We start from the raw sequence: 15,004 nt of genomic DNA on the forward strand, positions 1-15,004 counted from the left end.
GATTAGTTTGACATGACCTATCCCTCACAAATCCATGTTGATTCCTACTAATAATTTTATTGCGCACCAAGTAATCCTGAATACTATCCCTTAAAATACCTTCCAGTAGTTTACCCACTATTGATGTCAGACTTACAGGTCTATAATTCCCTGGTTGTGATCTCGTCCCCTTTTTAAACAACGGCACCACATCTGCTATTTGCTAATCCCTTGGTACTGAGCCTGATGAGATTGAATCTCTGAAAATTAAGAATAGCGGTCGAGCTATTTCCGAGTTTAACTCCATAAGAACCCTTGGGTGTATGCCATCTGTACCTGGAGCTTTATTTATCTTAATATTTTTCAGTCGCCTTTAGACTTCTTCCTCTGACAACCAAGTATTAATTAATGGTATGTTTCCATTTTTATGTATTACTCCTACCATTTGTTCCTCTCTAGTAAATACTGAAGAAAAGAAAGTGTTTAATACCTCTGCTTATCAATTCACCCATCTCACTTCTTAGGGGTCCTATATTATCTTTTTTAATCCTTTTGCCATTTATATACTTAAAAAACTTTTTGGGGTTTGTCTTACTTTCTTTTGCAACTTGCCTTTCATTTTCTAATTTAGCCAATCTAATTTCCTTTTTGCATGTTTTATTACATTCCTTGTACCTATGGAAGGACTCCTCTGACCCTTCAGACTTAAACAATTTAAATGCACGCTTCTTCCTTTGCATTTCTTCCCTTATCTTTTTATTTAGCCACATTGGTTTAGACTTAATTCTTTTATATTTATTTCCCATAGGAATGAACTTATATGTGTATGTTTCCAACAACATTTTAAAGACAGCCCACTTTTCTTCCGTATTTTTTCCTTCAAACGCTTTGTCCCAGTCTATGCTCTTTATAGACTCCTTTAGCATATTAAAAATTGCCTTTCTAAAGCTTAAAGTCCTAGTTGATCCCTTATACCGTTGCTTCTGGAAACTAATTTCAAATGAGACCATATTATGATCACTGTTTCCCAAGTGCTCCCTTACTTGAATATTTGATATTACGTCTACATTGTTTTTTATTACTAGGTCCAGTATAGTCCGGTCCCTAGTTGGTTCCTCTACTAATTGTGACATGTAATGGTCTTTTATCGTGCTCAGAAATCTATTTCCCCTAGCTCTACCACAGGTCTCAGTACTCCAATCAATGTCCAGATAATTAAAATCCCCCATAATTAAAATTTGACCTAGTTGTGTAGCCTTCTCAATTTGCTGTAGAAGTTGGGCTAATATCGTACTAATATCTGGCGTACTAATTGCAGAGGAAAGTAGGAACGTCCTACTCCATTTTTTTTAAACCCACGCCCCCGTGAAAACTCTTTTACCCTCTCTACCAGACTTATAGAATAATCTGCTGAGTTTTCTAATTGAGTCTCCTCCGTTTACCCATTTGCTCTGTCCTTGACCTCCTGATGACAGAGAATAATTACCTTTCACTCAAACCAAGATCGGCACAATCTCTGGGGGTTGCCCAATCTTTCCAAACAACTCTGACATAATTGTACCCCTGATGATGGTATCTGGGGCGGCTGTGAGATTCTTCTAACCTGCCACCATCCCTCTTATATTAAATTGCCTCATTACATCCGACCAACTTGTTGACTGTAAGCCAAAGAAGATACATGCCAGTACTTCTACTTCCAAGCAGGCTGCTCATTTACAATAACACCTTAGACTGTGCAAAAATTATTCAGTGCTGATAAAGCCCAGATCAGTTCAACACTCCTGTAGTAACTAACTCCCAGCGGCGAGTAGAGCATCTGTGTAAGGGGACATATCTGCCTGTGAAATTAAAATAAATTAACCTGGGTAACACATCTGCTATTTTAGTATTAACTCCTGTAATGTACCTGGCTCTCACCCAAATGTTCTGTTCAAGCAACTCAAACCTACTGCGCACAGTAATGATACCACTAGAGGGGATCTAGCTGAAAGTGTGTTTAAGACTTTCACAATTGCCTTGGTATCAGACCTGAATACCACTTGTCCATTCTGTAGCTCATTGCCCGAGAGCTCCATCACTATTAACATTGGAAACAGCTTTAACAGCATCACATTATGCATCCAGCTAGCTCTTACTCATTTTGATACGCCCCCTGCTCCATACACCATTTTCCCTCATAATAAGCTCTAAATCCAAAGTGAATAGCTGTAACACAGAATAGCATATTTTTTTTTACTCCATATTGAGTACCGGTTGTATTCATCTAGGAAATATAGTCACAACTTCAAATCCTTCTTAACTTCACTAGACTTACAAAATGGTGAGGCCTACCCCAATTATAGCTGTGATGATGCGCCTAAAAAATACTTGCCCCATGGGCTTAATTCTATTTGCTAATGCTAAGTGGTTCAGCAGCAACTGCATCTGCTTAAGCGTGGCTTTCATTACAACAGCAATGAGAAAATTAGCTTCTTCAAGTCATGCAGCTTCTGAACTTGAGTCATCTAGATGTTGTACCATGTCCTTCTCAAGAATGTTAGCACCGTTGTAGGGCCTAACAATTTATTCTGTGCTAGTAGCACTCTAAAATCTTTAGCAACAAAATTGAAAACATGCCCCTGCATAACCACTAAGTAAGGATGTAGCAGGGCCCCTAAATAGAAAATTATCGAAGCAAAAGGCACACGCACTTATTACATGACTCAAAATTAACAACCCTTTATATAAACAAGCAGAATGCTTTAAATAACTTACAGGATATAGGGCAACTCATGGAAAAGCTTCAGCCCACATAAAAGATCCCACAGCTCTTGACTTTCTGCAAAGCTTTATCAAAAGAGGTGTACATTTTCTTACATTCTTGGTAAGGAAAATGGTGAATAATTTTGAATGTTTCAGGTTCTTTTTTTCAGCACAACTTCCAAGACTGACATCCTCATATCTAGGATAAGTAGACTGTAAAATTTCTCCAGCACTATCTCCTTATGATCCATCGCTGAACATAAGTTCCACTCTGAGTGCTTTCCTGACATCAATAACAGCCATATCTTTGCAAATTCATAGCATAACATGCATTGCTTTTCACTGTCTAAAAGCTTCATCATAATACAACCATGCCATTCCCCCATAATCTCTCCATATATAAGATATGTATATACTTGAAGAATGATTAACATTTATGTGGGTTTTTTATACTAGTCATTGTCACAAATGCCTGTTGCCAGTTCCAGAAAGTCTTTTGTACTTGATTTTTGGCCCATTCTTCCTCCCTAAGTTCACTCTTTCTAATTAATTTTACAACCAGGACCATAAATGCTGGTAGCAAACTGACCTCTATGTATTCCCCTTAACATGTTCTTTCTTTTATTCCCAAGCACAAACACACACATACATAAGTCTTCTTGCAATTACCTCCAGGATTTTGCCCCCTTAGCTCCTGACCCCCATCTCTCTCAAGCACATGACTTATTACAGGCGTTACCACACCTGCCCCTGAACATACAGCTGCAGCTTGACTCCATGACAGCATAGTGGATATATTCCCTCTTAATGCTTCACTCTTCCAATGCGAACCTTGCTGCCCTACATCCATATTATTATTATGATTAACATATATTTATATAGTGTCAGTATATTTTGTAGCACTTTATAATTGGGAATAAAGAGGAGACTGGGTTACAGACCAAAAGTGAGGTAAGAGGGCCCTGCTTGCAGTCGTACAATCTATAGGCTATAGGACAATAAGATTTTGATTTATGCTTAAGTGCTTCATAAGTGCTCACACTGAAATGATGTTCAAGGTGTCAGAGGGTTGCTTGAGTATTAAAAGGACATATGTAAGTCTTGTGTGAACTCTTTCCCAGGTAAACAACGCACATGCACCCAGCTGGCCACATTATGTAAAAGAAAATGTGATTCATCAGCCCAGGCCAACTTCTTCCATTACTTCGTGGTCCAGTTCTAGTCCCTTTGTAAGGCAGTGGACAGGGGTCAGCATGGGTACTCTGAGCGATCTGCAGCTTCGCAGCCCCATAAGCAGCAAGCTGTGATTCATTGTGTGTTCTGACATCTTTCTGTCTCAGCCAGCAGTAAATTTTTCAGCAATTTGTGCTACAGTAACAAGTCTTGTGTGGGATTAGATCACATGGGCTAGCATTTGCTCCCCACGTGCATCAATGAGCTTTGGGTTCTCATGACCCTGACTCTGGTTCACCAGTTGTCTTTACTTGGACAACTTTTGGTAGGTACTAACCATTGCATAACAGGAACACCCCACAAGACCTGCCATTTTGGAGATGCTCTGACCCAGTCGTCTAGCCATCACAATTTGGCCCTTATCAAAGTCGCTCAGATCCTTACGCTTGCCCATTTTTCCTGCTTCCAACACAACAACTTCAAGAACTGACTGTTCACTTGCTGCCTAATATATCCAACATGTGCCTTTGTAACGAGATAATCAATGTTATTCACTTCACTTGTCAGTGGACTTAATGTTGTGGCTGATCGGTGTATATATTCAAGGCAAAACATACTTACTGCCTGTGGTCTCTTCTGTGAATTTGAAGTCTGCCTGTTGATCACTGAAGCCTTAACACTCTTAAGTGATTCAACGTGCTATTGGCCTAACAGTTCCCAACTACCGGTTCCTTGAAGTGCTCTTATGCCATAACCCCTAGAGCATAACATCCATTACCTTCATCTTCACTCCTTGTTGGCGGGAAGCGGCTCTGGGTCTTCTGCTACTTCCTGGTCTTTGAATTGCCATTGATTAATGTGTGAACCCATTCACACATTAATCAATGGCGATTCTTATATGAATTCCAAGTTTGTAAATACAAAGTGCCTGAATAGGTTAATGCAAATATTTACAGTGATAAATGTGCAGAAATCCTGTTTGTACATGATGTGGGTTGAAAACTTGCTTCCTTAGTTGCATTGGATTGCTGGGTGCATGTTAGTATAATGTAGGACTTGAGTGCTTTTCTCATGATTTTCATACTAATTACCAAGTACACTATACTAGACTGGATTGAAAAAATGATGATAAAGTGTTTTTCTTGTTATTAAACATAAATAAACTAGTTCATTTAGGCCAGGTTAATTTGATGGAGAGTTAACTGGAGTAAAGCAATATGCCCCACGGAAACTGGACATATCTTCAAAACGTGATGTATCCATTTCAGCCACAGCAAAACAGTCTGCTCTAGTTTTCTCTATTTTCAATTTTAAAAAATAGAGGAAGGTATACAATTACTAAACTGTGACTTTGCTTATTATGTAGAAATTCAGTATGAACACTTACTATCTCCACCATCAGTATATTTACCATTTACTCTATGTTTTGAAAGTTCTGTGAAAATTCCACGTCTGCAGAGTGATAGTGACAGAGGTGTCAAAAGTCCACTCCCTCTCCTTGAAGAAACAGAAGAAGCTCATCATGCATCAAGAACAGTAAGAACCAAAGTTGTGATTCCATCATTGTCCTCCACCGTGTGCAACACAACTCAGAGCAGCAAGCAGGTGAGGCAACCATGCAAGCCAAGAATCATCACGATTCATATATACAGCTGTAGGGAAAACATTCAGGTTACTTAAAGTGATGCTACAAAAAATATTTTACTAATATGTAATATGCAAACAAATACAGTTCACCATCTTTAAATACCATCTTTAAATAATAGCAGTGGAGGGGGTATGTGACCGATAGGACCAATGACAAGTCATAATTTCCCCCTTTATTCCACTCCTGTTTTTGAATGGGGCTGTGAATGAAACCTAAGAGGCCTGGAAAAAAACTTCTCCCCAGAACAGCCCTCAGTGGCAGGGGGGAGGTGAATCGTATTAAGAGGAAAAAATGGCTTTCTTTTTTTTGCTCTAAACTAGTATGCTTGATATTCATATTAATTCTGTCATCATTATTCTAGAGACGACTTTCCTAACATTGACCTGGAAAGTACATTAATAGGTGTGGCTAAGACAGACTGCCTGTCTCTTATTTTTGCTTTCTCTGTATAGTATATTCAGCTTGACTGAATAAAAGTTTAGTAGAAGCGCAATGTAACATTAAATGTTATTGTTTTAATTAGCTAAGCTTAATTTTTTTATTTAAGCAAATTTTTTATTGAAATTTTTTACATTATTAAAAAAAACCCTTAGCAACATAAAACTAAAGCTAAACCCACATAGGGGTAGTAACAGTGTCATAAAATCAAACTTACAATAGTTAAGCATGATGTAAATCAGAAAATATTGGTTGTTAAACAGCTAAGATTCATTTACTGAGTGTTTCTGTACTTTCTATTTGCCTATTCCTGTGGTAAAATCATACGGTAGTCCAACAATAGGAGACCTAAAGCAATGTTTTCTTGTGCAGGAAAACCTTCCTACTCCTCTACAGACTTCAACATCCTTTAAAAGGCTTACTCCTCTAACCAGCTCTGTTAGGGTGAGTTTGATCAATTAAAAATATGTAGGTAATTAATCAGCTAAAGTTGTTCATGGTTGTTTATCTGTTTGATTTCAGACGCTGTCTCAAAGTGAAGATCGGGTTGATAGTGGTCTCATACGGAGGTCAGTCTGTTACCATACATACATTTGTAAAACTTTATGTGATTAAAAGAATAACATTCTGGTCTGACTAAAATAACACACGTGTCACTTGTTTTTTTCCAGAGATGCATAATATTTGAGCAGGCCAGAACTAGGTGAAATGCCACCATCTATTACACATTTTGAGCTTTTGTCTGAAACTTAAGGTTTACCCCTATATAAGCTATCAGCTGTAAAACAAAGAAGGAGAACTCTCATTTGGATCATATGATCCTTAGAAGAGATGATATTTGAGTAGCTATTAAGCATTTTGGTCGTCAGTCAGGTCTGGGACATCTGTGTTCCATTTATCAAAGAGTTTGGTATGTTTTGGGTTGGAAGGAGATGAAAATATTAAAATTGATATGAGAGAAGTTTCCTTCTAGGAAGCAAGAATACCAACAGGGTGTACTTTAGAATAATGAGCATTTGGAAAATTGTGCTTGGACAGCAAGCTGCATTTGCAGAATCCCTTAGGAATCTGATTTAAAATAAATGTAGTATCTAGAAAAAGGGTGAAAACTATTGTTGCCATAACTATTGTAAAGAGACCTAATATGATAGTGAGGTCCTTGGAATAGGGAAACGTAAGAATACCCCACTGGGGAGCTAAGATTGATCATATATTCGGGTGGGTCATGCCTGGTGCTTGTAGGCATATTCTCATTGGGATAGCACTGGGAGAACAAATAGGGGACTAAAGGCAGGGCCGTAAAAAATGTGATTGCACAGTTTATCATACAGTGGTGGGATTATTATCAGCGCCATAAATTCAGTATAAAAATCATACAAAAAAATAAATCATACAAAGAGGGTAGAAAGAGCCCTGCTCATGTGGATTTACAATCTAAAGAAACAGGAGAGGATTCTAACCACCATCAAACTAACACTAGTATGGCTACTAATATGTAAATATTACAGTTAAAAAATGATAGTCCTCCCTTGTCCCTAGTTGTAGAGTAGCCAGTTCAAACTCTTTTGATATACTATGGATCTAACATCCATAAGAAAGATAGTATTTTCCTGTCACTGGTTTGGAATAAATGTTTGGGAATATAAAAAGGAAAATGCCTAACTAAGTGTTGCACTGTTATCTGAGAATCCAGGTACAATTAGAATATTATTATTTTACTCCAGTGTATATAGAGACCCAATAATGGACTATTATTATTATTATTATTATTATTATTATTATTATTATTATAATAATAATAATTTTGGCCAATCGTCTGATAAATCTCCTTCGAAGAGGGATCAGCATTGGCCATATACAGCAATATATCATCAGTGTACAAGTATTTTTTCTGTACAAGTGTATTTTTAATAATATTTTATTTTTTATAGTATTAAGAGTTGTTAATTTATTTAATAGATTTGTTTTTTGCATGCGTTCTGATGGGACTTTATAATGCACATATGCATTTCCCTGTCCTGTATGGATTGTGTACTGTCTATCTGCATACGGCAAGTTAATTATAGCCAGAGTGTACAGTCATGGCCAAAAGTTTTGAGAATGACACAAATATTATTTTTCACAAAGTCTGCTGCCTCAGTTGTTATGATGGCAATTAACATATAGTCCAGAATGTCATGATGAGGGATCAGATGAATAGCAATTAATTTCAAAGTCCCTCTCTGCCATGACAATGAACTTTATACCAAAAACAACATTTACACTTCATTTCAGCCCTGCCACAAAAGGACCAGCTGACATCAGGTCAGTAATTCTATCGTTAACACAGGTGAGAGTGTTGACTAGGACAAGACTAGAGATCACTCTGACATGCTGATTGAGTTAGAATAACAGACTGGAAGCTTTAAAAGGAGGGTGGTGCTTGAAATCATTGTTCTTCCTCTGTTAAACATGGTTACCTGCAAGGAAACACGTACAGTCATTATTGCTTTGCACAAAAAGGGTTTCACAGGCAAGGATATTGCTGCTAGTAAGATTGCACCTAAACCAACCATTTATTGGATCATCAAAAAATTCAAGGAGAGAAGTTCAGTAGTTATGAAGAAGGCTTCAGGGTACCCAAGGATGTCCAGCAAGCCCCAGGGCCGTCTCCTAAAGTTGATTCAGCTGCGGGATCTGGGCACCACCAGTGCAGAACTTGCTCAGGAATGGCAGCAGGCAAGTGTTAGTGCATCTGCACGCACAGTGAGGCAAAGACTTTTGGAGGATGGCCTGATGTCAAGAAGGCCAGCAAAGAAGTCACTTCTCTCCAGGAAAAACATCAGGGACAGACTGATATTCTGCAAAAGGTACAGGGATTGGACTGCTGAGGACTGGGGTAAAGTAATTATCTCTGATGAATCCCCTTTCAGATTGTTTGGATCATCTGGAAAAACGCTTGTCCGGAGAAGGAAAGTTGAACGCTAGTCCTGTGTCATGCCAACAGTAAAGCATTCTGAGACCGTTCATGTGTGGGGTTGCTTCTCAGCAAAAGGAGTGGGCTCACTCACATTTTTTTGAAAACACAAAAGGAGTTAGATCCGCACAGTTAGGACTTATCTCATCTTTCCCTTATATCTGTATTATAATTGCTAGGGTGAGAGGGTGCTCTTCCAACTAATAATCAACAGAAGGACAGAGACAAAAGTTAGTACTATAGGAAGAAACTCCAGTTCCATTTGAGGGAAATAATAATTAAAAACACAATCATTATTAAGTATCAATTAAAAAATATAAGGTATCGGGACAGATATCCTAGGTCATTTTATATATTTTATTCTACAATGGTGAAATATTGTTAAAATATATAGAAAAGTGATAAAATAGAAAGAAATGAGTGAATTAAAATGATTTTTCTTCAACCCCTAGGTGAAGCCAGGTTAACAGAGTTTAACCATAACAATTGTTTCTTTTGATGACAGTAATATTATGTTAATAAAGTGTTGAAATGGTTCAGTATGTGTGTATTATTTATTCCTTTACCACACATTCATATATTCCTTTATGGATTTCAAACCGTTTTCTATATCATGGCAATATAAGAAGAGCCTATTATCCGTTACTGCCTATTCATAGATGTTTCAAATATTAAATGAGTATCCCAAGAACACATATATTTGTATCTTGCCCAGCTGAATTATCCACAAATATCCTACATAGGGCTACTGGCCAATTTTTTATATACTGTTGGAAAAATAAATGGTATTCACATGGAACACCACATTAGTATAGAGACTGATTGCAGATTATAAATTAATAGTAAATTATTCTAAAATAGCTTTTTTTCTTAATTACCCCAGTATATTTTTAAACCTTGCAAACCAGTTATATACTTTTTGAGGGAAGTCAATCAAGCTACCTCTGAATGACCATCTTAATAAGATATATAAATGGACAGCCTCATTACATCAAAACATTGAAATTTTGGGTCCATGGCCAGGAAACTCCCCAGACCTTAATCCCATTGAGAACTTGTGGTGAATCCTCAAGAGGCGGGTGGACAAACAAAAACCCATAAATTCTGACAAACAAGCATTGATTAGGCAAGAATGGATGGCCATCAGTCAGTATGTGGCCCAGAAGTTGACTGGCAGCATGCCAGGGTGAATTGCAGAGGTTGTAAAAAAGAAGGGCCAACACTGCAAATATTGACTGTTTGCATAAACTTAATGTAACTGTCAATAAAAGCCTTTGACACTTATGAAATGCTTGTAATTTTATTTCAGCATATGATAGCAACATCTGACAAAAAGGTCTAAAAACACTGACGCAGCAAACTTTGTGAAAACCAATACTTGTTTCATTCTCAAAACTTTTGCCCATGACTGTACTTATACCCAGATTCAAATAGAAATGTTTCTTGATTTGCGTTCACTTTGCATTCGAAAATTAATCAGGCCCACGGTGCATAATGTATATAGTAGAATCTAAATACTATAGATAATATATGTTGTCAGTATTGATTAATAATGTATTATATACACTATGCACAGTATGAATACTGTATTATATACACTATGCACTCTATGAAGAGGTTAATGTGTATATACAGTATATGTATATGGAATTACATACACTGGGCTGGACACATTCATTTCAAAATCAAAATTTTGTGGTGCTGGTTTCCCTTTATAAGTTAAATGTGATTCAATTTCATTCTGCTGGTCAGGGGTATAATAGAATGCTTATTATTAATAATACAAGGAATTATTTTGGAGCGGTAAACACAGCTATTTGCTAATCAAAAACGTGAAATGTTTTAAGTGTATCTGGAGGATTTTGTATAATGACTTGGGTGTCATAGATTTGTGATGGCAACAGTCGTATAGGCTCTATGACACAGAGATGTTTTAATGGGGCATACAGAATTATTTGTTGATGAGGGGCAGACCATTTCGATAGTCCATTGGATGATATATAGAGACTTTAGTTTGGTGTCATTTAAGTTTTTCAGACATTAGTGATATTATTGTGTTGGGCTGTGTGCTTTTATATCATTGAAGTGGGTAAATATAGCCAATTTGTAATAATTTAAACGGTGGTGTACCTTATCACTTTACGATATGGCACAGGGAATTTAGTTATTTATTACTTTTTGATCATGACAAAAAGGGAGATAAGTAAGCAGTAGTAATTATATATGCTTATGATTCCCTCTGGTGAGCAGATACAGAGTACTACCTGTGGTCTGCTAATCAGCTGTCAGGTGCCGTCTCCGCGCTCTCCACAGGCGCCGTAGACGGACACTTTCTCTCCGTAATCCACGTCCTGTTGCCTAGCAGCAGAACTCTATCTCTGCTCACCTGTCTGCAGCCAGCATGTCTAAACCGCCTAAATCTCCCTAACCCAATCAGGAGGCACATTAGGGTATATACATGTCTAGTGCCAGAGTATTGGTTCTTCCAGCTCCAGCATTGTTGTTCCTGTGTTACTCCTGTGTATTGACTCCTTGGCTATTGTTTGACTTCTCTTCCGGATCATCCCTTGTTCTTCGCTGCCCGCACTGGTTTTGACCCTTGGACTGTTCCTGACTACGATTTGCCTTGTCTCCGTTGTACTGTGCTCCTCTGGTTTCGACTCAGCCTGTTTGACTACTCTCCATTCACTGCACTGGTAACTATCTGGGAGAACCGCGACCTGCGCATCACATGCAGCAAAGCCCAAACCTCCTTGCGGGGGTCCCCGGCGAACACCGGTGGTGCATTAGACTCCGCGCCTCTCAGTTTAGTTGTACTAATACAGTCAGTGATATTCCTAGTGAAAGGCGTGACATCAACAACAATTGATGTGGTTGGTGGCTACTTTACAGTACTTTACACTACTTAGAAAGACAAAAATATTTTGTAACAAAACCACTGAAGAGCAGACATTCTCAATTTGGATTGAATGTTAATATTGTACATGTATCCTTTTATATAGATACATTTTTGTGAACTATTGCTGTCTAGGTATTGACTTATGGTGGTGTCACATTGGAGATTTTCGTTCTATGTTTAAAGCACAAAATGTAATTGCTCCATATTTGTTCCGAGCCACGTTTTCCCGTCTGTGTCCTGGCCATCACTAGGATGACCGGGATGTCCGTTCCGGTTTTGTCCCGGCCGTGGCTACGGCAAGGGTCGGGACACTATGCCTCGATCTGCCGCGTCCAGGCGTGTGCGCAACATGTATTTTATTAACAATTAATTAGCAGCCTCCTGAGGCTGATCAACCAGCAGGGCTTCCTGGCTTCCTATTGGCCCATCTATGTATTTAAGGCAGGGAGGGCTTAGCCTACCTGCCGGTTATAGCGTTCAGTTCCTGGCTGCTGACCTGCTCCTGTCCTGTTGTGCTGATTCCTGGATTCCTTTGTGGTTGACCTTTGGTTTGTTTCTCTGGACTTCTGATTGTTTGCTTGTGGCCCTGACTTTTGCCTGAACCTGATCACGCTGCCTGCTGTCATCACCTCTTATTCCCGTGCTGCGGAATTACTCATAAGATTGCACTACATTGAGTTTAAGACCTGGGGGCATATGAGTACCTGTGAGCATATCCAGCTCTACGGGAAAGGCGGCTGCTATAGGTGAAGACCTTTGCAGATAGTTCTGTAAGCTTATGATAATAGCCTGGTAGCCCTAACGATATTGAAATGTTTCATTTACATGAGTAAAACGATCAGTATGCCACACTAGCTCTTATTTAAAATACTCAAGCAGTTTTCAAAATCGTCAATAGCAGCGTCCAAATGTTCAAAGTGCTCAGTACTAATGCTCTTCAACTGAAGTACAGTATATTACAGCAGACCCTATCACACAGAATGCTTTAAGTGCTCATTATAAGCGGTAGCCTGTAAAAGCACTGGGCTTTTAGAGCTGAGATAGAAAAGCTATTTGGGGCCCTGGTGAGTTCTTTACAATAATGTCCAATAAACATACTTCACCCTTAAATGATTATTAAACTTATCTTGTTAAACACAAAGGGGTAGATTTATCAAACATTCTAAAAAAAGTGAAAGTGTTGACCCTGTCAACCAATCATACTTTATATAAAAGAACTACTCTATTTCACACTTTGTTTCAACAATTGGACGGTGATGGTGTTCTTCTTCAGAAAACAAAGTTTTCTGACACTGAGCATCTAGAACTTAGGTCGTACTCGTAACAGTTAGCTAATAGTCACCCTGCTTGTGATTCTAAACTTAAAAAAATTAGTGATTGTAATGCTTGCCTAACTTCTTAACATTGTACCTTCGAATGCAGTCTGTGATCCAGAAGGTAGATTTCTTATGTTAGTGGGTTAACTATACAGACTTCCATATACCCCTATTAATGTATATGCCCCTAATCAAAACCAATTTAATTATATTAATATTCTCATTGACATTATAGCCCAGCACAGGAGAGGAAGGGTAGTCTTTGGGGAACTTTATTGATTGCCACCTGGACAGGTCTAAAGCTTTACTTATTTATTTAATGGATGACAAGTAAAGGAACCATCAGCCAGAGATTACACCTTTTACTCTTTTTTGCATGATGTCCACACTAGGCTAGACAAGATTTTTTCTTGTGTGAGATATGTGTGTATTCTGGAAATGTTTCTTAGATGTTTTTAACAGGATTTAGCTATCGATTGGATGCAGGGATCAAAGGATAGTTCTGAGTCAAGGATCACATATAGGCATTGAGCTTGTGGTCCCTGTATGCTGTGTTGCTTCTTGGGTAAACCTGAAAATGGGGATCCCTCTGGTGGTTTCCTTACTGTGGACTTCAGTAGTTGGGGCTCTTCCCTTCTCTTCCTGGGCTTTAAAATGTGTCACCTGTACACCCTCCCCCACACACATGCATTTTCTGATGTGGTCTTCGGCCTTACATGATGAGGTCTCATCCTCTCTGAACTATAACAATAAATTAGACCTAGTTACTAATTGGCAGATGCCTACTGCCCAAAACACCAGGTGAGTCCAGGACCTTATCCTCACCTGCCCTGGGTAACATGGTCACTTCCACCCCAAGTCGCGGGGAAACCAGAGTCTTTAAAACTCTGGTCTCCCACATAAGCCCCACATAGCCAGTGCTAGCGCTTTCGTCCCACGTGACTAAGCCCACCCAGCGATACTGCGGTCCTAGTCACTGTCTCATTGAAAAATGAGGCACTAGCCTTGTACACTGAGGCATCATTCCCGATGATCTCACCCATCATAATCGAGGGGAGAGGGGGCTAAAAACATAATGTTATAGGTGTTATACATCATTCTTTTATTTTAATTTAACATAAGCTATTACATTTACATCCATTAAAATGTTCTAACGTTTTTTAGTATTGCAGCAAGTGGTTTTTGTTTTGCTCTTTTCCAAAACCAAGCATTTGGAAACCCACCCTCTAAAAATCCTGAGTTTGCCCTTGCCCTTATTTTTGCAACCATTAAATTGCACTTGTTCAGGTCTTTTTTTAAGCCTATTGATTTATGTATTTCCAGTTCAGCCACTTTATTACCACCTTAACTAAACCTGCTATGACTAATTGAGTCACTATGTTATTGAAATCCCATAACAATGGGATAATCTGCTTTAAAATATTTTGCTACTCTTGAAACAAATGACCACACCTAAATTTGAATTGCAAGAAGATTTGGGGGCTCCCACTAAAGAGCACTCTTTTGCTGTAATTAAAGGGTCTCTAAGTTTTAAATATTGACTCATATTAAGGGGCAACCATTGCCTTGTCAGTGTGGAGTTTGTATATTCTCCCCAAGTTTGCATTGGTTTCCTCTGAGGTGCTCTGGTTTGGTCCCACACTCCAAAAACATACTAATAGGTGAATTGGCTGCCATCAAATTGACCCTAGTTTGTGTGTGTGTGTGTGTGTGTGTGTGCGTGTGTGTGTGTCTCTCTCTCTCTCTCTCTCTCTCTCTCTCTCTCTCTGTGTATATGTTAGGGAATTTAGACTGTAAACTCCAATGGGGCCGGGACAGATGTGAGTGAGTTCTCTGTACAGCGCTGCGGAATT

At 38.6% G+C, this 15,004-nt stretch overlaps 1 protein-coding gene across 4 annotated transcripts in view; it reads left to right on the forward strand.

Moving 5' to 3' along the window:
• LAD1 (ladinin 1) overlaps window positions 1-15,004 on the forward strand; it is a 117,097-nt gene that overhangs the window by 80,415 nt on the left and 21,678 nt on the right. For all 4 annotated transcript variants that reach the window (XM_075195628.1, XM_075195626.1, XM_075195629.1 and 1 more), the window contains exons 5-7: window positions 5,328-5,499; window positions 6,353-6,424; window positions 6,503-6,549. In XM_075195628.1, the coding sequence (XP_075051729.1) occupies window positions 5,328-5,499; window positions 6,353-6,424; window positions 6,503-6,549 (291 nt within the window). The remainder of the gene's footprint in view (window positions 1-5,327; window positions 5,500-6,352; window positions 6,425-6,502; window positions 6,550-15,004) is intronic.

The sequence above is a fragment of the Mixophyes fleayi genome, chromosome 2 (assembly GCF_038048845.1).
Source record: "Mixophyes fleayi isolate aMixFle1 chromosome 2, aMixFle1.hap1, whole genome shotgun sequence".
Taxonomy (NCBI): domain Eukaryota; kingdom Metazoa; phylum Chordata; class Amphibia; order Anura; family Limnodynastidae; genus Mixophyes; species Mixophyes fleayi.